At 50.4% G+C, this 20510-nt stretch overlaps 1 protein-coding gene across 23 annotated transcripts in view; it reads right to left on the bottom strand.

The window, feature by feature from the left end:
- Window positions 1-20510, bottom strand: part of Dysf (dysferlin) — a 201430-nt gene that overhangs the window by 134677 nt on the left and 46243 nt on the right. For 13 of the 23 annotated variants that reach the window (XM_052718951.1, XM_052718944.1, XM_052718947.1 and 10 more), the window contains 10 exons: window positions 14824-14929; window positions 10673-10787; window positions 9498-9590; window positions 8974-9185; window positions 7471-7599; window positions 7024-7086; window positions 6414-6464; window positions 2142-2172; window positions 1360-1475; window positions 823-949 (listed from right to left, as the gene is read on the bottom strand). In XM_052718951.1, coding sequence (XP_052574911.1) covers window positions 823-949; window positions 1360-1475; window positions 2142-2172; window positions 6414-6464; window positions 7024-7086; window positions 7471-7599; window positions 8974-9185; window positions 9498-9590; window positions 10673-10787; window positions 14824-14929 — 1043 coding nt within the window. The remainder of the gene's footprint in view (window positions 1-822; window positions 950-1359; window positions 1476-2141; window positions 2173-6413; window positions 6465-7023; window positions 7087-7470; window positions 7600-8973; window positions 9186-9497; window positions 9591-10672; window positions 10788-14823; window positions 14930-20510) is intronic. The other 10 variants (XM_052718958.1, XM_052718953.1, XM_052718955.1 and 7 more) reach the window with 1 other exon arrangement.

The following is a 20510-nucleotide window of genomic DNA, read 5'->3' on the forward strand; positions in this document are numbered from 1 at the left end:
GAGACAGCTCAGCTCTCCATGAAGAAGGGACTTGGAACAGCAGCTTAGAAGCAGTCGCCCCTCCCCCAAAACACACATCTGTCACTGTCCCCTCCTCACACCCAGAGCTGGAGAGCCTGTCCACATGCAGTGACTGACTGTGGGCAAACTCCATACCACTAAGAGCAGTATGGAATCTGGAAAAAAGATAGAAATACTCTGTGATGTGCGACAGTAGGGGTTGCAAGTCTTAGCAGGTAGGTGGGCAGAGATGGGTATGACACAAGACAGGAGGCATTTCCTTAATACCATGACCAGAGTGATCCACCTGAAGGACATCCGGTAGGCCAATCTTGCTTTTTAAAAAACACAAGAGGTCCAGTGTAGTCTAAGACTTCCCATTTCCATTAGACCGCCAGACCAGGCTGGGGAAGCTGGAGTGGAGCCACCGGGCAGTTATCGCTCTCAAGGCTCCTGCAGCTGCCCAAGCCTGCCTGTATGCATTGCTTTCCATTAAAACCCAACTGCTCTGGCTGAGGGTGGCCCTCATTGTTGAGTGCAAGCATGAGGCTCTGGGTTCAAACCTAACACCCGCAGAAAAAGAGGGTGTGTGTCAAATAAAGGCTCGTAACATCAGCCAGACAGCAAAAGGCAGGTACCACTGGCGACACTAACAGACCCTAGGGGAGGAAGCTGGGTCAGAAGGAGGAAGGGAAGGAGCAAGGGGTTAGTCCCTGGGAACAGAAGCACTGAGAAAGGAAATGGACTGTGGTCCAGGGTCCATGCTTTAAACAGCCAGGCAGGAGCCTCTTGTAGGCCTCCAGAAGGGGGTGCCACACTCACTCTGCGGTAAGTCCTCAGCCCGGAAGAGCTTCAGGCAGAAGTGGGCTCCACGAAGGGCCACGCCGGTGGGCCTAAGCAAGTTGCCTTCAATGTCCTCCTTGTCTTCAGAAGGATCTTTCCTGTCCAGCTACAAAGAAAACACACACACAGGATTCCTCACCAGCCCCTGGGCATCACACCCTCCAGTGAAGGGTGCATCCTGAACTTGGGCATCTGCTGCCTCTTGGTCCTTCAATTGGCTTAGCTCTCCACAGAGCAGTGGGAACCAGGACACACACACTCCCTAGCTGCGTGGCCACGACTGAATGTTAAAAGAACAACTTGTCTTCTGCCAAAGGAATCTAGACAGGCCTGCCCTTTGAGAAGGAGTGTGACACTAGTAATTAAAGCTCTCTCCAAGCAGCAGAATCCCGAGCCATTTGCTTGTTACTTGTATTTTCTGCATGCATTATTACCATGTACCCTTTTCAGACAAGAAAACACCAAGCCAGGGGCTTTATACGGTGCTGCACCAGGTGCTGTGAAGAGGGTACTCACAGGAGCTTCATCCCCAGGCCCCAGCACACACAGGCTGACTTTGAGGTAGCCTCTGGCCCCTGCAGAGAAGTCATCGGGGTCGGAGAGCAGAAGCCACTTGCGGAGATAAGCGTGTCCTGCAGCAGACAGAGGAAGGACAGGTCTGCAGCCAGACAGGAGTTTCGGGTGGAGTGTTTAGGGCGAGACAGGAGACCTGACCAGAAGAGGGGCCAGGCTTTGCACCCCATGGATGTGTGAGGCCAAGAGCTCTCCACAGGATGCCCTGGTTCCTCAGCAGAGCCAGATTTATGGAATCTGGAAGACCAGCAATCATAACACCATTGGTGACTACCGATATTGGACAGTAACTGTCTCAGAGATTTGTTTTTAATCTAGTATCAAAAAGTACTTTGGACATTTGTGTGTCAGAGAGAAAAAGCATTGCCAGAAACGTCTACAAGAGGTGGTAAAAGCCAAACACGGGCCTATTTTTCCACCTCCTTGGTAAATAACCAGATGAGCAAGGAAAAGCATGGCATGACTCTAAAGGGAGCCCAGGCTCCGGCTGCCCTGGCCATAACCTTCTGGAATAACCCCCCCCCCCCCCCCCCGGAGGAAGCTGACCGAGAATGATCCTGAGGGCTTGCTTCTCGTGGAAGAGAAATTCCTTCCTTCCCCTCCAAGTGCAGACCCCACCTCCAAGCTCGAAAGCATCAGGAAGAAAAAAGGAGTCCCCCAAATGAGTGCCTCCAAGCAGCTCCAGGACCAGAATGTCAGGATTTGGTCAGGGGATAGGAACTCACGGGGTTCTCTGTACACGGTGCCCACATCCATCTGAAATAGAGAGGAGATGTAATCAAACAACGGATTTTTTTGGCTTCCTGTGTTCCCCTCTCTACTTTGCAGAGGGTCGTTTTCTCCGTGTGTCTGCTGTATGTGTGTGCTTCCTCACCCCCAATAAATGCCTTTCTTCAACCGCTAAAAAAAAAAAAAAAAAGGGCAAACCAAAAACGTACATATATAGGAGCAAAGCACAAACGATATGCAGGTAAAATACCCAAATACATAAAATAAAAAGAAATAAAATCTTCAACAGACTAAGAACTCTATCCAAGGAGCTGAAATGGATAGCCACATAATGCCATCTAATGTATTTTTTTAAGATTTATTTACTTTCATTACATGTGTATGAGTGCTTTTTGCTTGCATGTATGCCTGTGCACCACATATGTGTCTTGTGCCCGTGGAGTTTAGAGAAGAAGTCAGATCCCCTGGAACTAGCATTACGGATGGTTGTGAGCTGCCATGTGAGTGCTGGGAACTAAACCCAGGTCCTCTGCCAAGAGCAGCAAGAGCTCTTAACCACTGAGTCATCTCTCCAGCCCCAATTTTTCAGTTCGTAAGGTCTGTTAAATCCAAGACTCAGTACTTAGAGATGAACTGTCTATTGTCCAACTCCTGGCCACCAGGAAAAGTAAGCAGGCCAAGGTAGGTTCCTTCTCCTGGGTACACATGAGAACTCCACTCCACACCCACAGGGAAGATGGGGTCAGGGAGCAGAGCACTACATCATGTGATAGGGTGGTTGGAGTGAAAATGAACCCATAGGCACATATATTTGAATACTTGGTCCACTATTGGTGGAAGTGTTTGGGAAGGATTAGAAGGTGTGGCTTTGTTGAAGGAGGTGTGCCACTGAAGATGGGATTTGAGGTTTGAAAAGCCCAGGCCATTCTCAGCTCTCTCTGCCTCACGCTTGTGGATCAGATGTAAGTTCTCAACTGTTCCAGAACCATGCCTGCCTGACTGCTACCATGCTCCTCAACATGGTGGTCATGAAACAGCCCTCTAGAACTGTGAGCCCCAAATTAAATGCTTTCTTTTGTAAGTTGAATTGATCATGGTGTCTTATCACAACAATTAAAAAGTAACCAAGACACACAAGATAGCCAAAAATGGGTAATGGTTGCTTCCCTTCCAGGGTACAGGGACAGAAGGGAAGTTAAAGGGGGTATTTAATTCCCTCTGGTGGAGACAAGGATAGAGTTCACTCCCCATCTTTCTTTAGCATGCTGACCTCAGGAAAATAGAAGTGTAAGTACTTTCTCCAGCTCTTTGTGGTGTATCTTTTCAGAAAGGAAGTTAGCTTGAAGCTATGGGGAACCATTCAAGAATCCAGGTTCCTCTTTCAAAAGGTAAATATGAAGGAAGGTCAGAGGCATCTGGGAGCCTGGCCTCTGAGGGTACCAAGCTCCAGGATATCAAACCATCTGTCATAGTGGACATAGTTTTGTTTTTTCCTCTGAATAAGAAAAAAATAACTTACGTAGATGGTCACCCTAATTACCTCAGGTACTTAAGAAGGACTCTGTGCTGGGGTGGGAGTGTGGAGTATTCTTTTACACTGTGTAAACACATGTCACTGTGACTGGATTAATAAAGAAGTTGACTGGCCAATAGCTGGACAGGCAGAGGTTTGTCCAGCCTCACAAACTACTCCAGCCAAGACTTAACCATTATCCTAAATTTTCTCAGGGTCCCTTAAAGATGTCAGCACCCCTAGACAACAGAAAGCAGTCTAGAGAAAACAGCACCCACATTCCCAAAAGATGGGTTATGGATGTTTGCCATCATTTAAAGGGAGTTGGTTACAAGTTGTTATTAGTTACAGTAAAAAAAAAAAAGTTCAACAAAGGAGTTAAATGCAAAGTTCTCATTCTAAAGGAATAAAGGGGATATGATATAGAAATGATGAGATAAAAGGGTAGATTGTTGAATCTACTTTAATCCAAAAAAACAACAATTAATCTCAAAATATTTTACATTGGTACAGATTTTGGTTTATTGATACAAATTTAAAGTTAATTTTGTTATACTGTATGTTTCTGTTTCTGTTTAAGGCAGCTCATTTAATTATACAATGTGAAGTTTTAGTCCTTGCAAGCTATTTAGGATAATAAAGAAATAAAGGTTAATAATCACCGATAACTATCAACCTTATAGTCATGTTAGTTATATTTTCAAGGTCATACAGAGATATATCTTAGATAGATAGGTGATCTTAAAGACCTACAGAATATGGCATTTAAAATGTTTTAATAACATAGGCTTTTCTTGACATGAGACATGTCTGCCTCTGGTGGCACCAATCTACTTCAAAAAAGAAATGATGGGCATCAAAGAACCTCCATATGGAGTTTGTTTTCTTTACGACAAAAATTAGCCATGTGGGCAAAGAACTTGCCCTTGCCTCAGTTGCTGACAGTATATTGTCCAAACTGGACCAACAGGATGTAAAAAACATGACTGCCAAACTTTGCCAACACAAGGTAGGACAGTCTTCAAAATCCCCTGTTTCTCAAAAATGTCTGTCAGATATACTAGGCCTATAAAGTTGGATGCCCCAACATTACAAAAGAACTTTGGGTGACTGTCCAGGCAGCCAGCTGTTTCTGTCATCTCTTAATTTTGGAAGTCTCTTGCTCTGCACTTCCTGTTTCCTCAAGTAATATTATATCCTTCTCAAGTCTTTGGTGGGGTTGAAGACTAGATAGTTACAGTTACAGTTCTCCCTAATCATGGTAAAAAGTAAATTAGGTACAAAACTCTGGACTCTTCAGGAGAGGACAGCTGAGGGAGTATTTTCTCTATTTTGTCAAATGCAAATGAACTGGATATTGTAACTGTAATTCTCACTTGATAACTATTTTTGTGTTATATAATTTTACTATGTTAAAGTTAAAACCTTCCTTTTTAATTAGGAAAAAAGGGGGAAATATGGAATATTCCTTTACACTATGTGATTATGTGTCACTGTGATTGGGTTAATAAAGAAGCTGACTGGCCAATAGCTGGACAGGTAGAGGTTAGGCAGGACTTGCAGAAAAAAGAGGACATGAAAAAGGAGGAGGGTCTTTCAGAATTGGGAGGAGACACAGAGAGAAGGAAATGAAGTTGTCATACTAAGAAAAGGTATCGAGTTACATGGCAGAGCATAGGTAAGAAGTATGGGTTAATTTAAAATGTAAGAGTTAGCTGGTAACAAGCCTGAGATATTGATTGAGCATTTATAATTAATATGAAGCCTCTTTGTGGTTATTTGGGAGCAGCTGCCAAAGCACAGAGAAACTCTGCCTACAGTGGGGGTGTTGTGCTGGGGAAGGGGTGCTATGCTGGGGTGGGAGTACTGTGCTGAGGTGGGGGTATTGTGCTGGGGCAGTGGTGCTGTGCTGGGGTGAGGGTGCTATGCTGGGGCAGTGGTGCTGTGCTGGGGTGGGGTGCTGTGCTGGGGCAGGGGTGCTGTGCTTGGGTGGGGTGCTGTGCTAGGGTGGGGTGCTGTGCTGGGGTGGAGATGCTGTGCTGGGGTGAGGGTGCTATGCTGGGGCAGGGGTGCTGTGCTGGGGTGGGGTGCTGTGCTAGGGTGGGGTGCTGTGCTGGGGTAGGGGTGCTGTGCTGGGGTTGGGTGCTATGCTGGGGCAGGGGTGCTGTGCTGGGGTGGGGTGCTGTGCTGGGGTGGAGTGCTGTGCTGGGGCAGGAGTGCTGTGCTGGGGCAGGGATGCTGTGCTGGGGCAGGGGTGCTGTACTAGGGTGGGGGGGCTGTGCTGGGGTGGGGTGCTGTGCTGGGGTGGGGTGCTGTGCTGGGGTGGGGTGCTGTGCTAGGGTGGGGGTGCTCTCCAGCCCCTTCCCTGACTACGAGAATGTAATGGAAGGTGCACTCCACCCACGTGACTTCCCTCTGTCTTCCAGTCCCAGAGATTGCCTGTGACACACATCCCTTTCTGGCAAACGCTTATTCAATCATAAAAAGGAGGCCACCTGGTGGCTGGTCCCTCTGTACTTCCAGCATGCAGGAGGTTGAGGCAGCAGGATCACCACAAATTTGAGGCCTGCCTGAACGAGAAGATGAGAACTCTGCCTAAAATAAATAGTGTTTTATTTCTCTACCTTTGGTGAAAGTTTTTCTGAGTTGGGAGATTTTATGGAGTTTTTAGGGAGATGGGTTGAAACTAGATTCTCCTAGTACAGCCTGCCCCCAAAGGGGAAGTGAGAACTGACGACTTCCAAGGAACAATTACCCGGAACTCGCCAAGGAGGGCATCCGTCCTAAGGGAGCGTGAATCCACCACCTGCAAAGAAAGAACATCTTCCTGTGAGAGTGTGACTCTGGCCAGGTCCCTCCCAGAAAACAGCAGCCGGAAGCTGGCACCGTCTCCATTCCAGAGATGGAGCTAAGCAATGTCTCACCTCACAGAACCCTGTGAGTAGATACTAACGTGATCCCCACCTCACAAATCAAGGGTCAAAGGCGCAAGGAGATCCAGGGCATGTGAAGAATCACATGAGCACACAGCAGAGGTGGACCCACAGGTCTAGCGAACAACCCTTACCAGCAATATGGGGGAATCTGAGGCTACAGAACAGACAGAGGAAGCCAGCCAAAAGCCAGGCACTCCAGGCCTCTGACCGGAGGCATCTGGGCATTTTTCTGCCACTGGCAGAGCTTCTGGGAGTCCTTCGATCACCCAGGAATCAAGCTTCAACCCACCTCTCTCTCACACACACACACATACCCAGGCTTATAGGCACAAGGGCAGACATGTCTGTGGGTATCACATCACACGCTTGCAGTACCCACAGCCCATGAAGAACATTTTGAACATTTTGAAGAACATAGCTGAGACCTACCGTGATGAAGATGGGCTCATCAAACAGCTCCGAGGGAGAGTCAAATACGTTGAAAAAAAGAGTCTGTTGGTCCAGAATGGAAGGGGGAAATCAGTGTCTCTGACCCTCAGGCTAGGCAGAGGAGCTATGGCTACCCACCAATGTTCAAGCCTGAGTTGAGACTAGTGGAGCTCAGCTGACCAGTGCCAAGGGCTAGGGCTCTGATAAGCCTGGCTGTCCCATCTCTGCCTCACAGAGGTTAGCATTTCAAGGACAAGGATGCTTGGATCGTGGGGAGCAGGGCTCTCCAAGTCCTCTGACAATCTACACTGGTCTTGGCTCACACATTCAAAGCTGGCACCACAAGAGAACACTCTTGGACATGTGCCCTGGCGTCTGCTCTCTTGAGAATGGCCTGTCCATTCTCAAGTGCTACCATTGTTCTGCCTCATGCCTGGGATCACTCACCTCATTGAAGAGGGGGCTGTTGCCCTTCTGGATGCGACTCCGCTTGGTCTGCCCAGCAGCTGTGACCTTAACCACAGGCTTGATGTTCACCCCAGGCAGCTGACGCCCCTCTATCACTTGGACTCTGATCTGAAAGCCAGGAGAAGGGAGACCACCTGCTGACCCCAGAGTCAGGAACCTCAAGACCAACTCACTGATGACTTCTGGGAGTACCACCAATAGCTGCTGGAATGACCACTACAAAAACAAGCACATTTCCAGCAAGCTCCCCCTCACATCTAGAAAATCCCAGAGCTCCCCATAAGAGCTGCGGGACAACTCCAAGTACGACACCTGTATGAAATCTCCTGGGACCGGACAAATCCAGTCCTGCTTTCCTTTAAAACAGACCCCATTTGAGACCCCATTAATACCCACTCTTTTATTGTTATTGTTTTTCTAAATAGGTGACTCTGTAGCTAGACTGGTCTGATACTCAGTATGTAGCACAGGCTAGCCACAAACTTGGGGTCATTTTTCTTCCTCCACCATTTCACACAACTCCTCAGACTCAGCAGCTGACCCAGCAGCTCTGAATGGGGACAGAGGTCTACTTTTCGAAGAACCTTGGGTGGGCATGATGGCCATACAGGCCTAATTCCAGCACTTTGGCAGCCGAGCTGGAGGATCAAGAGGTCAGTGTCATCCTCAGCCATATGGTGAGTTGGAGTCCAGCCTGAGCAACATGAGACCCTGTCTCCAAAACCCAAAACAGGGCCAGGGAGATGCTAGCAGAGAATGAGCGGAGAGCTGTCCCCCAACCTCCACACACATGCTGTGGCCCACACATGTGCACACACACAGAGACACAGCGCATATGAATATAAACATAATTTAAAATCATTGAACAGTAGGCCAGAGAGATGACTCCATGGGTAAAGGTACTTGCTGCCAAGTCTGATTGTCTGAGTTCATACCCCAGGATCCACCGGTGGGAGGAGAGAAACAACTCCCACAGGTCGTCCTCTGACCTCCACATTTCTCACAGTGACACTTGTACGCTCCATCCTAGCACACACAATAAGTAAATAAATGTCACCCATTTTTGGAAAAGCTCAGAGGACCCTGATGTTGCTGCTGCTGCTGCTGCTGCTGCTGCTGCTGCTGCTGCTGCTGCTATTGGAGCCACTGGGGGTGTGCACTTGCTGGTGAGCAGGGGGCTAGGCCTAGGACAAAGGCCAGTTACCCCAAACAAAGGGATGCAGAGCCAAGCTAACCTCATTCACCCCTGGTTTGTTTGTGCATCACACTTCTCAGGACTGGGCAAAGACATGCTTTGAGAGCCCAAAACACAAACTCCCAATTCATCTGCCAGCATCCAGGGCAGCCTAGCTTCTTCATGGGAGGCCTCTGGAGCTTCAGCACATGGTCCCGAGGCTAGACAACCCAGCCAGGCACAGGACACCGTCACTGCTGATGGACTGAAGGAGGAGACGGCCGGCCACAGAGGTCCCCCTCTATCACCTGGAAGTCCTGTGGCTTGTCCGACAGCAGCTTTCTGGGTGGGGCTGAGCTTCTTCTTCTTTTTCCCGCTGGCTGGTGGGGAGGAGGGTGGGAAGGTAGCTTCTTGGGTGTGGTTGGTCCCCCTGGGCCCGCAGCACCACCCTGATCCAGGAATGGCTCAGCTTCATCTCCAGTCAGCCCCTGGTCCTCAGTGTCTTCCTCCCCTCCTGTGTCTGTGGGGACACGTCCCTCATGAGCACAGTGTCCCTTTGGTCCTGCCCTGAGGTCTCAGTCCAACAGAGGAAGGACCAAAGAGCACGCCCGCTGTGATACCACTCCCTAAGCCTGCCCACCCGTCACCAAGATGGATGAGGTCAAAGAGGAACAGCGGCCACGCTGGCCCTTGAAAACAGTCAGTAGTAGTCAGTTAGTGAGCAGGAAGAAGACAGGATGGCCCTGACCCACCCCCCCCATCCCCGAGGACAGCCCCTTCTGGCCTCGCCAGATGAGACAGTTACAGGTGGTAGGGTCTGGCCGTGTCTCACCCGTGGGGACTGGCCACTTCTTCCCAGAGTATCGTGTGTCCATGGTGCTGTCACTGAGCAGGGACCAAGTTTCAGCCCGGCTCTGTCCCCCACCTGGCATGCAGCAGGGCATGGCCCAAGTGGAGAGGGGCAGGAGGAGCTGGGATGAGAGAAGTCCACCTTCTGCGGCCCCACCCTCACCTCTGATATCCTCACCCACCCAGCGTGGGTACCATGCTAAGAATCAGCTGGCCCTTCTCATTGCCAACCAGGCAGAGTGGGGCACCTCTGCCCTCCCTCCCCCGACCCCGAAACAGTCCTTTTCCTCCATCAGCCTAGCCCAGCTAACTCTCTCCAGCTCAAGATTCCCAGACCAGCGATCTCCAGGCCGGGACAGTGCTGAGCCAACAAGACTCCCTCTGCCTCCCTCTCCACAGAAACCCACACCGGACAGGCTAACAAGCCAGACTTCGGGTTACCCAGGGAGGGCCAGGGCTCCTCAAGTCTTTAGGGTAACTTGCTTCTGCACCCCCTTCACCAGAAGATAAACTCCAGAACTTTCCCCTAAGCAAACAGTCACTGTCTCAGCTGCTTCCAACCTGGGCTGCCCACAGGTCCTCAGGCTAGCTTTCCAGGCACCACTGGCAAGTCGGGCTCCTCAGCCTGCATCTGCACTTGACAGGCCTAGCAGAAGCCTGAGGCGGGCACAGGACCTCACCAACTCACTCGGTCTGCCCACTTCACATACAAGCAACTGTTGCCCAGAATAACCAGCCCAAAGCCACACAGCTACTCAGGGTCAAAGGCCAGATGGAAACTCATGTCCCCTAACTTTGGCTCAAGGCTCTTTCATGGGGGTGGGGGGTGGGTGAGTAGCTCTTTTGTTACTTTCTGTCACTGCTGGGTGCCAGGCAGAGAGCATTAGGCCTCAGGTGGCACTCATCTCCAGAGCTGTGCAGAGTACAGGAGAGTACAGGCTGGACCCCACCCTTCCCAGGCATCTGGGATTTGGGGAGTGCAGTCTCCATCCTAAGCCTAGTTAGGGCGCTGTCTCCTGCCTCTTCTTTTCCACGCACCCACCCACAACTTCTGTCTCCACACTAGCCATCTCCTAAGCCCAGGATTGAAGAGACCTGTTGGCCATCTTTCTGGGAACCCTGCCCTATCTGAGGGTAGGGTGTGGGTGGGCTCCTCACCAGGCACCAGGTCCATGTCAGGCAGCGTCGGAGAGGGTGCCAGAGAAGCGGGTGGTGGGAACAAGGGCACAGCTCCTGGGGGTGGCGTGTAGGACACCTGCAGGACCAGAGAGGCCTAGAAGAGATGGGTTAGCAACGGGTGAGTGTGCAGGAGAAATGGCACCCGCCCTCCAGCATCCTCTCTAGCTCTCCCATCCCTCTCCTTGCAAGGTGTTCAGCCCTAGCAGGGTCGGGGCTGCAGGAGCCTGTCGTAAAGCCACCCAGGAACCTGCAAGCACAGCCAGACAGTTACGGGTACATCGCCTTGGGTCAGGTTCCCCCATTCAGGGGCTGTGTGGCATTGGACAGGTTGTGTAACCTCACAGAGGCTCGGCTTCCTCATTTGTAAAAATGGGGGTTGTCAGGGCAACAAGTCTCACGAGGCCGGAATTGGATAAGGGATCCCACCTCTCCTACAGGACTGGTCTAGTTCTGGGAAGATGTCCCTCAATTTTCTGCTCACCATCAAGCCCGCCCCACATGGACAGCTCAGCTGGGCTCTCGTCTGCTCCTGCTGCAGCTCACCCTTGGGTGTCACTCACCTTCTTACCCTCGTCCCTCCTGGAAGCCCTGCTCCTGTCACATCCTCACACAAGAGGAGAGACAATGATCGCACCTTCATGTGGGCAGGGACAGCTGTCTGGGGTCACACTTGACCTCCTCCCTGTCAACTTCACTTTCCATAGGGAGATGAGGTTCTGAGCCCAAGGAGAAGCCAGAAGAGCTCATTGACCTCCAGCCTGGCAGCTCTAGGCCTTCAGAGGCCTGGCGGAGTCTCCCCTAGGGCCAGAAGAAGCCTGTCTGGAAAAAGCCCAAGTAAAAGCAGGGTGTGGTGGTAGCCGCCTGCAATACCAGGACTTGGGAGATGGAGCTGGAGAACCAGGAATTCAAGGTCATCCTCAGCTACATCAGCAGTTCAAGCCCAGCCTATGTGCACAGAACTTATCTCCCTTATCTCTCGCCTTCCTACCACCGCCAGATCCAAATCATAAGAGCTCCCTTTAAGACAGTACAAAACCTCTTGTGGTGGCATCATCTAGAAGACAAGCCCTAAATACACCTGGGAGGGGTTATTTCCACTCTGGGCGGCCTCAGGGGGACTATGTTGAGTAGGTTAATTCAGGTGGAAGACACACACTAAAGCGCTAACACCATTCCCTAGGGCTAGGGCCAAGAAAAACCAAACTAGCCGAACAGCTATTCATCATCTCTGCTTCCTAGCTGTGGGTGTGTGTGACCAGCAGCCTCAAGCTCCTGCTGCCTGGCCTCCGTGGCCGGGAAGGACTGCACCTTTAACAGTGAGCTAAAATAAAGCCCCTCCCCCTTCAATTGCCTTTGTCAGAGTGTTTCTCACAGCAGCAGGGAAAGAAACCAAGACAGGAACAGAGTTGTCAGGGTCCTCCCATTCCTCCCGCGTGGATACAACTCCCTCTGTCTTTCTAAGATTTATTCATTTTATTTTCTATGTACAGCTGTTTTGCCTGCATGTATGTCTGTGCACCGTGTGTGTTCAGTGCTCACGGAGGCCAGTAGGGGGCACTGTACCCTGGGACCAGAGTTACAAATAGTGGTGAGCTGCCATGTGGATGCTGGGAATCAAACCCAGGTCCTCTGGAAGGACAGACAGTGCTCTGAACCACTGAGCCATCTCTCCAGCCCCTTCACCTCCATTTTTTAAACATGGTATTAGCAAGCATTTTCCAAGGTTCTGGCAAATCCTTTACAAATGTTTACTAACATAATCTTCATCTGAGTGACTCCAACAGGGAATAATGGCCATAATAACAGATGTCAGTAGTGAGAAGAGCGTCCAGACTCCTAGGGCAAAGCCTGCCCCGGGGTTGAGAAGATTCCAGCTCCCACTGTATCCAGTTCTCAGGTTTTCATCCTACGGACTGGGGTCCAGGAGGGAAAGACAGACTAACAAAAGCAGGACAGACAACAACTGGGACTCAGCCCTGAGGAAAGGACCCAGAGGCAACTGGCACCTTTTAATCCCAAGGTTTGGATGTTACTGGCCCTGCATGTTTGGAAATTACCACCAGGTGTCGCCACTTGAGCATTGAGTTTCAACACTGTCAGCCTCCTAGGCGTCCTCCTATAGCTGAAGAACCACTTCAGTGAACCTGGGAGCCTGGATTTTGCACAGTTGGTTATCTTTCCTCTACTTCAACAAAAGCCAAGCTGGGCTCTTAGGAGAAATACCTAACTGTACAAGATAAGCCTAGACAATCTTTTGGCAAGAAAATTCTCAATAGATTACAGAAACATCAAAAGAACAAGAAGCTGCAGAGAGATGGCTCAGAGACTAAACGCCCTCGCTGCTCTTCCAGAGAACTCGGGTTCAGGTCCCAGTAACATGCATGAAGCCCCGGGTTCAATCCCCAGCATCACATAAACAAGGCATGGTAGCGCATGCTGATCTAACCATGCTGGTGGGGTACAGACAGGGAAATCACTGAAGCCCATTCATCAGCCAGCCCAGCCACATCCATGATCTCCAGGAACACTGAGAGATCCTGCCTCAAAATATCAGGTGGAGGATGAGGGAGGAAGACAATTCCAACAGATTCCCAGCTAGTGAGCATGAAATACAGACAGAATATGGGAGCCAGAGCGAGGACAGGGAGTGCAGATGATTAGCAGGCTTACTCAGCCCAGTGCACAGAAACCAGGCTGAGAGCTTCCCTCCCAGGGCAGAATGAGTTTGGAAGGAGCAAGTACAGAAGCCATCAGTGCCACAGACACCGGCAGTTGGAGAGGAGAAACGTAGACATCTCGGCACGGAAGTAAGACCCTTTGGTCAAAGGCTGTGGGGAGGAGCCAGCTCTGACTTGAGAGATCACAGGAAAGCACCAGACAGATCCCTGACTACAAGGGCTGCTCTTCACAGAAAACTTGATATCTCAGCTCCTCTGGTGTTCCTCTGGTGCTCTGGAATCATCTCAGAGTTCCAGAAGAGCTAGCTGCAAAAGCCTCTCAAGGCCTCGTAGACTAAAGGTAGTGCTACCTGAGTGGAGAGCTCAAAGCGGAGGCAAAAGGTGACTCAGGAAGTGTCTGAGACCATCTCAGAAAACACTGCACTAAAGCAAAAGAGCCATCACTGAGCACTGTCCAGGGAAAGGTGGAATTCTACAAGGAATGGCCTTATCTGGGCCAGGATGGTGTTCTGCTGGGAATCACACTCATCAAGGAAGCAACTGGCATCCCTGGCCTAAGATGCCTTGGGAGCAAGTCCAGGGATACAGAGGCTAGGGCCATTGAAGAACCTTCCTATCGAAGAGGCTGAAGATGAACTGTGGGTGGTATCCCCATTTACACACCTGTTCACTGGAACCCCAGCTGCTCTCTTTTCCCAGTGAGGACCCATTCAACCCAACCCAAACTAACCCCTTCTTCACTCTCCCAACCAGTCAAACACCCAGACACACACACACACACACACACACACACACACACACACACACACAGAGCCTGTCTGTGCGGGCTAACAGCCCACAGCCCCACAGGCTTCACTGGGAAGAAGTATGCTCTGATCAGCAGTGTACCTGTGTATCCTGGCATGTAGGGGGACCCAGAATTCTAGTGACCAGGAAGAAAGAACCCTGCAGGGTATATTTAGACCACTAAAAATAACAGGAGGCCAGCAAGGAGGGCTGGAAATGGGCTGTGTGGACTAGGAGAGCATGAGAAAGCTGGGGGAGGGGTCAGAAGGACAAGAGAGGAAAAGGAAGGGGTCCTGAGTGGCCCCAGGTGGGCAGGGGAGGGTTGTCTGCCTCCCTCCCCTGGTGACCTGTGACCCAGATGACTCAGACGTTCCCCATCTGGAGAAGAGGGCTGGTAATGGAAAAGGGCAATCTGCCAGACAGCCTAAGGAGCCGGTCAGGGATGACTGGAACACAGAACAGGAGGTGACCAAAGTAGCCAAGCTAGGGTGTGGCAGGCTTCACTGAACCCTGTAGGTTCAACCATGAGTCCTTTCTAAGCTATAGCCAAGGAGAGCCAGCCAGGCTTAGCTCCCAGGAGCTGGCCCCTGACATAAGGCATGAGGAGGGGCCCAGCAGGCCTCAAATGGAAGCTGGCTCCAGGCAGCAGCGAGCGCAGGCATTTACCCCAGTGGGTTGTTGCTTGGTGTCCAGCAGAGGTGCGTTGAAGCTGGCAGACAGGCTGGGGGTGGCGAGGACCTCCTGGAGTGGGATCTTGGCTTCCCCTAGGAACCTGAGAAGACAAAGGCCAATGGTGAAAACAAGCCAAATGTGCCTGGCTCTTCTCCCACCTCCCCACTATCCAGTTACAGCCCATCCACTTAGGAGTGCCAGTTCCCTGGGACTCCTCTGGAGCTTCCCCTGTACCTGTGGTACCCATGTAAGATGGCTCTCCTGGTCCCATCTCAGGGAGACCAGACTCCTGAAGAAAACACTTAGGTAGAAGAGAGAGATCAGAGAGACCTGCCTTTCCCCAAGCTCAACCTTGCCCGCCTTCTGTCTAGCCTCAGCCTAGCCACGCTGCTGCCATGTGTAAGGGGCATCTTCCCATCAGACAGACCATTTATTTACTTACCTACTTAGAGACAGGCTCTCAAGGAGCCCAGGCTGACCTCAAATTCACTAATTGGCTGAGGATGACCTTTAACTTCTTACCCTCCATTCTTATTTCCCAAGTGCTGGGATGGCAGGTGTCCCCCGCCACACGGTTTATCCAGTGCTAGAGAGCAAGCCCATGGCTTCACACAGGCTAGGCAAGTCACACCCCCAGGCCTGCCATGAGACCTTAACCAGGCCAGCATCTCTGGAAGACAGAGGCGGTTACCCCATCTTCACATCTTTGCTGCCCGCACACCGCGGTCGACTGCAGTCCACATCACGTGTGTCTACATGAGTTTCCCGGGAAGCACAGCACCAACTACACACCAGATGCAAGGGAGCTTCCTGTCCTCAGATGCAGGGAGAAAACAACTCTGGGTCTAGGGGACAGACCCCTTCCTTCATCAGACATCCGACACACACACCTGAGACCACACTTCTCACTGAGGGACGAGACCACTACAGGGCTGAGCTCTTGGGAAGGAGTGGGCCGCCGGCAGGATGGCCGAGGAAAGCCTTTTAAGGAGTGACAACCGACCGTCAGTCCTGTTCCTTGGGTTGTAAACCATTCACCATCCACTCTGTGCCTCTGCAGTGGCAAGAAGTGGCTTGTGTCACCTGAAACCTGTCACTGGAGTCTGCTTCTGCCTCTGCTTGCTCCCTGAGAACCAGGCTATGGGCACAGATGTCAGGGCACACATCCTCATCAGTCCTAGGGGACAGCTACAGGGACACATTCATCGCTGCTTTTTCTTTTTCTTTTCTTATTTCTCCTAGTGAAAAAAGTTAGCCCAGTATCTGAGACCATCCTTTCCCTGGGTTCTGTAATAATGGTCAACATATGGGTTTAAATGGACCCATGGAGTGAAATTTGCAATCGTGACTTAATGAGCCGGGTTTTGAAACTCTATGCTGGTGAGACACCACCTCATCTCCACTAGGATGGTGTTAAAAAGTTGGGCTGGATGCATTTGCATTATGAGAAGACCAGGATCCTATGAGGGAAAGAGTTAGAAGGTTCTGGCTTAAAGGGGATATGTGTAGGTGCCAAGTTGACAGGGATGGACTGGCAATGGTTATTGTTGATTGTCAACTTGACAGAATCTGGAATCCCTCAAGAGACAAACCTCGGGGCACATCTGTGAGGGAGTTTCTAGATTGAGTTAACCGAGGTGGGACAACCCACTTGAAATGTGAGTGATTCCATTCCATGGCTTGGCGTCTCGCTGCATAAAAAGGAAAAGGTGAGCTGAGCACCAGGGCGCATCTCCCTCTTCCTAACTACGGATGCCCTGTGACCCGCTGCGTCAAGCTCCCGCACCGTGACTTCTCACCATGGCCGAGTGCATCCTCAAGCTGTGATCCAAACTAAACCCTTCCATCCCTGTCATTTTCGTCAGGCATTCTGTCATAGCAACAATAAAAGTAACTGATGAAAATGGCTATTGTAAAGAAGGAGGGAGAGAGAGAAGGAGGAAGGAGGGGGTGTGGAGAAATTGGAACACTGCCGAGCATGCTGCTGGGCAGAATTGGGGGGTGCTACGGGAACATTAAACATAGACATACAATCCAATCTCAAACCCTACTTCTGACTCCAGACATTTGTACAGCACGTTCAAGCAGCAAATCCTCAAGCATCAGAAGCTGAGAGGGGCCCAGGTGTAAGTCAGTTGATAGAGTGCTTGCCTAGCATGCACAAAGCCCTGGGTTCCATCCCCAGCACCTCATAAACCAGGCATGGTTGTTCATGCCTATAATCCCAGCAAACAGGGTGTAGAGGCAGGAGGATCAGCAGTTCAAGGTTATCCTCAGTTACATAATGAGTTTGAGGCCAGCCTAGGATACACAAGACGTTGTCTTTAAAAAGTTAAAGACAATGGGGTTGAGGATGAGCTGGAGAGATGGCTCAGTGGTTAAGAGCTCTGGTTGCTCCTCCAGAGGACTTGAGTTTGATTCCAAGCACCCACATGGAGGTTTACAACTGTCTGTTACTGTGGTTCCAGGGGATCCAATCCCACCTTCTGGCCTCAAGGGCCCACACATGCAAGTGATACACAAACATTCATGCAAGTTTATATTTATATATATATATATATATATATATATATATATATATATATATATACACACTAAATTTTAAAATAAATAAATAAACAAAAATAAGAGATAGGAGCAACCAAGTCAGGCAGGTAGATAGACAAACAAAATGAAATATGCATACAGGTGGCATATTATGTAGTATCACAAAGAATTCCTGACACTTCTCTTGGGACTAGCCTTGGAACAGCTGGGGCTGGGGCTCCGTGGTAGAGTACTTGCCTTACATGCATGAGGCTACTAGGTTCAGTGCTTAGTACTGTCCAAAATAACAATAAAAAGAATTAGTGTTGAAGACACAGGACAAATGTCATTCGATCCCAGTATGTAGAGTACCTGGTCAGAGTCACAAGCACAGGAAACAGAATGGAGGTTGCCAGGAGCTAGGAGGGAGGAAAGGTTCAGGCTTTCTGCTTGGAAGAGGGAAAAGATCCACAGATGGATTGGTATGATAGTAGCACTGAACTGTGCATTTAAAAACTGGTAAAATGCAGTGGCATCATGGTGCATGCTTTTAGACCCAGTACTGGGAAGGCAGAGACAGGCGGATGTCCATGAGTTCGAAGCCAGCCTTGTCTACCTAGGGAGAGTTCCAAGCCAGACAGGGCTACACAATGAGAACTTGTCTCAAAATAAATAAATTAAATAAATAAAATTATCTTAAATGGTGGATTTTTTGTACGTGTATTTTAACACACATAGAAATAAACAGGGGGATAAACGTCAATAAATGTTGAGCAATGGATAACTCAATGACAGAGTGCCTGGCAAGTGTAAGGACCGTGTGTGATCCCCAGAACCATGTAAAATGCCAAGTGTGGCAGCACAGCCTTGTAATCTCAGTGTTAGGATGTGAGGACCAGAAAGATCCTGGGACTCACTGGCCAGCCAGGCTACCTAACCAGTTAGCTCCAGACCAATGAGAGATCCTGTCTCAAAGGAGGTGGACAGTGTCCCTCTTAAGAATGCCACTCATGGTTGTCTTCCAGACTCCACACATGAACGTACACATGCGCATGCTCATCCTCCCCACTCAAATTAATTATAAATAACTTGTAAACTTATACAAATAAATAATTATTAAACTCCCTGGTAATAAAATAGATGTATTTGCACCCTCCTAGGGCAGGCATGCTCTCAGTCGCCTTACAATTTCCGTTGCTAGAAAGGCAATAAACGTGTGTGTGTGTGTGTGTGTGTGTGTGTGTGTGTGTGTGTGTGTGTATGTGTGTGTATTGGTGTGTGTGTGTGTTGGTGTGTGTATATGTGTGTGTGTATTTGTGCATGTGTGTTGCATTCAGAAGACAGCCATATTGTTGGTCCTCACCTCCACCTCACCTGAGGCAGGGTCTCTTTTTGCTGTTTTTCCATTCCATACTCCAGGCCAACTGCCCTTCATGCTCCTGGGAATTCTCCTGCCTGCCTCTCCCTCCCGTCTCCCTGTAGGAGCACTGGGATCATGGATGCTCAAAATAAGGATCCAGCTTTTACACTGATTCTGAGGATTTGAACTCAGGTCCTCACACTTAAACAGCTTTTACTACTGAGCCATCTTCCCAGCCCTTCTCTTACATTTTTTTAATTTGTTTTTTGTTTTTTGTTTTCTGGTTTTTTTTTTTTTTTTTTTTGAGACAGTCTTACTATGTAGACCAGGCTGGCCTTGAACTCACAGAGATCTGCCTGCCGCTTTCCACCAAGTGGGATTAAAGGCCTGTGCTGCCACACCTGGCTTGACATTTATTTCTTTAAAGAAAGAGTGAAAGGGAGGCATTCCAGGGCTCTAAAGTCCCACGAAGGTCAAGCTTTCTAGAATGTGGGCTTCTCTGTCTCCTGGTGCCTGCAGGAAGTTTCCCTAAGCAGGGGCTCTTGGAAGGTGCACCCTAAGGACTATCATGGGAGTAGCACTTGTCCCCAGTATGGCAATCAAAGTGTCCTCAGAATCCAGAAGTCCCTGTGACATAAGAGATCAGAGTCACTCTGTCTTTTATGGGAATCCTGGGCAGCGGAGCAGGGTGACTTGACCAAGTAGGTGGACAAGCCAACAGCCCCAGGACCCTCCAGATGCGGGCAGTGTCTGCAGCTGAGATGTCTGGCTTTGGCAGCAGGAAGGCCAGGCCCGACAGCAGTGTAGTAAACCAAACAGTACGGCTGAAGCTGGTCTCAGGAGCCCTGGCCAGAGGCCCAGAGTAAAGGTGGACCACCTGAGCCTGGCTTGCTGGCAAAGTCCTCCCAGACAGACAGGGAGAATTCCCGGAAGTGGGCTGGGGAACAATGGCAGGAAATGCAGAAGGAAGTGCTGGCCCCACCTCTGCCAGCCCTAACCCTTCCGGCTGCCCCCCAGAGCTGGCTAGGAATGACTGTTATTTCCTCCCTGATACCTCTTTTAGGGGCATCACATGTGCCCTTGATGCCTCCATAGGCTCTAGGGCCAGTCCCCGCAAGGTACCAGGTGGTCCTACATCCCAAGGAAGAAGGGCTGGAGGCTGCCTGTCCAAAGACCCACGGGGCAGGCTGTGGGGACAAGTTCAAAAGAGTCAGGGAGGCAGAGGCTCCCGTATGGGTGAGTAATGTGGAAGCATAGCTCAGGGAGAAGGGGCAGGTTGCAGAAACTTATTGGGGTGGGTTAAAGGGGTCTGAGGCTCCATCACAGGTCATCCATTGAGTTCTACAAAGGAAAAAGGGCTTTGAAGGCCCTCCCCACATTCCCTTCCCTGTGACTTTACTCGAAGGCCTTCAGTCTTGGGACACAAACTGTCTGTGCCATCTGAAGATAATCACTGAAGTACGGGCTCTAGGCCTAAGTGTCAACTCAACAAGGCTCAGTTGGCACCGACCAATGGTCCGGCAGGTGTGTGGTGGCATCAACAGGAGGCCAGTGAGGCCGGGAGGAACCTAGGACCCTGCACAGGGCCAGGGCTGTGGGAGCCAGTCGGGTGTGTGCAGAGCCTGGCGGTCAGAAGCAGCCCTGTGGGCCTGCCCCCACCTAAACACCACAGGCCCTCCCAGCTTCCTCCCCTGCTCATTTCTCTCAGCTCTGTTGTTTCAGAACCACTGGAATGTGGGAGCAGAAGCGTGGGGGCTAAAAAACACTGCCATCCCAAGGACAGAGAAGGCAGGAA

Source organism: Peromyscus californicus, unplaced genomic scaffold, assembly GCF_007827085.1.
Source record: "Peromyscus californicus insignis strain IS unplaced genomic scaffold, ASM782708v3 Scaffold_6__1_contigs__length_162567912, whole genome shotgun sequence".
Lineage (NCBI taxonomy): Eukaryota > Metazoa > Chordata > Mammalia > Rodentia > Cricetidae > Peromyscus > Peromyscus californicus.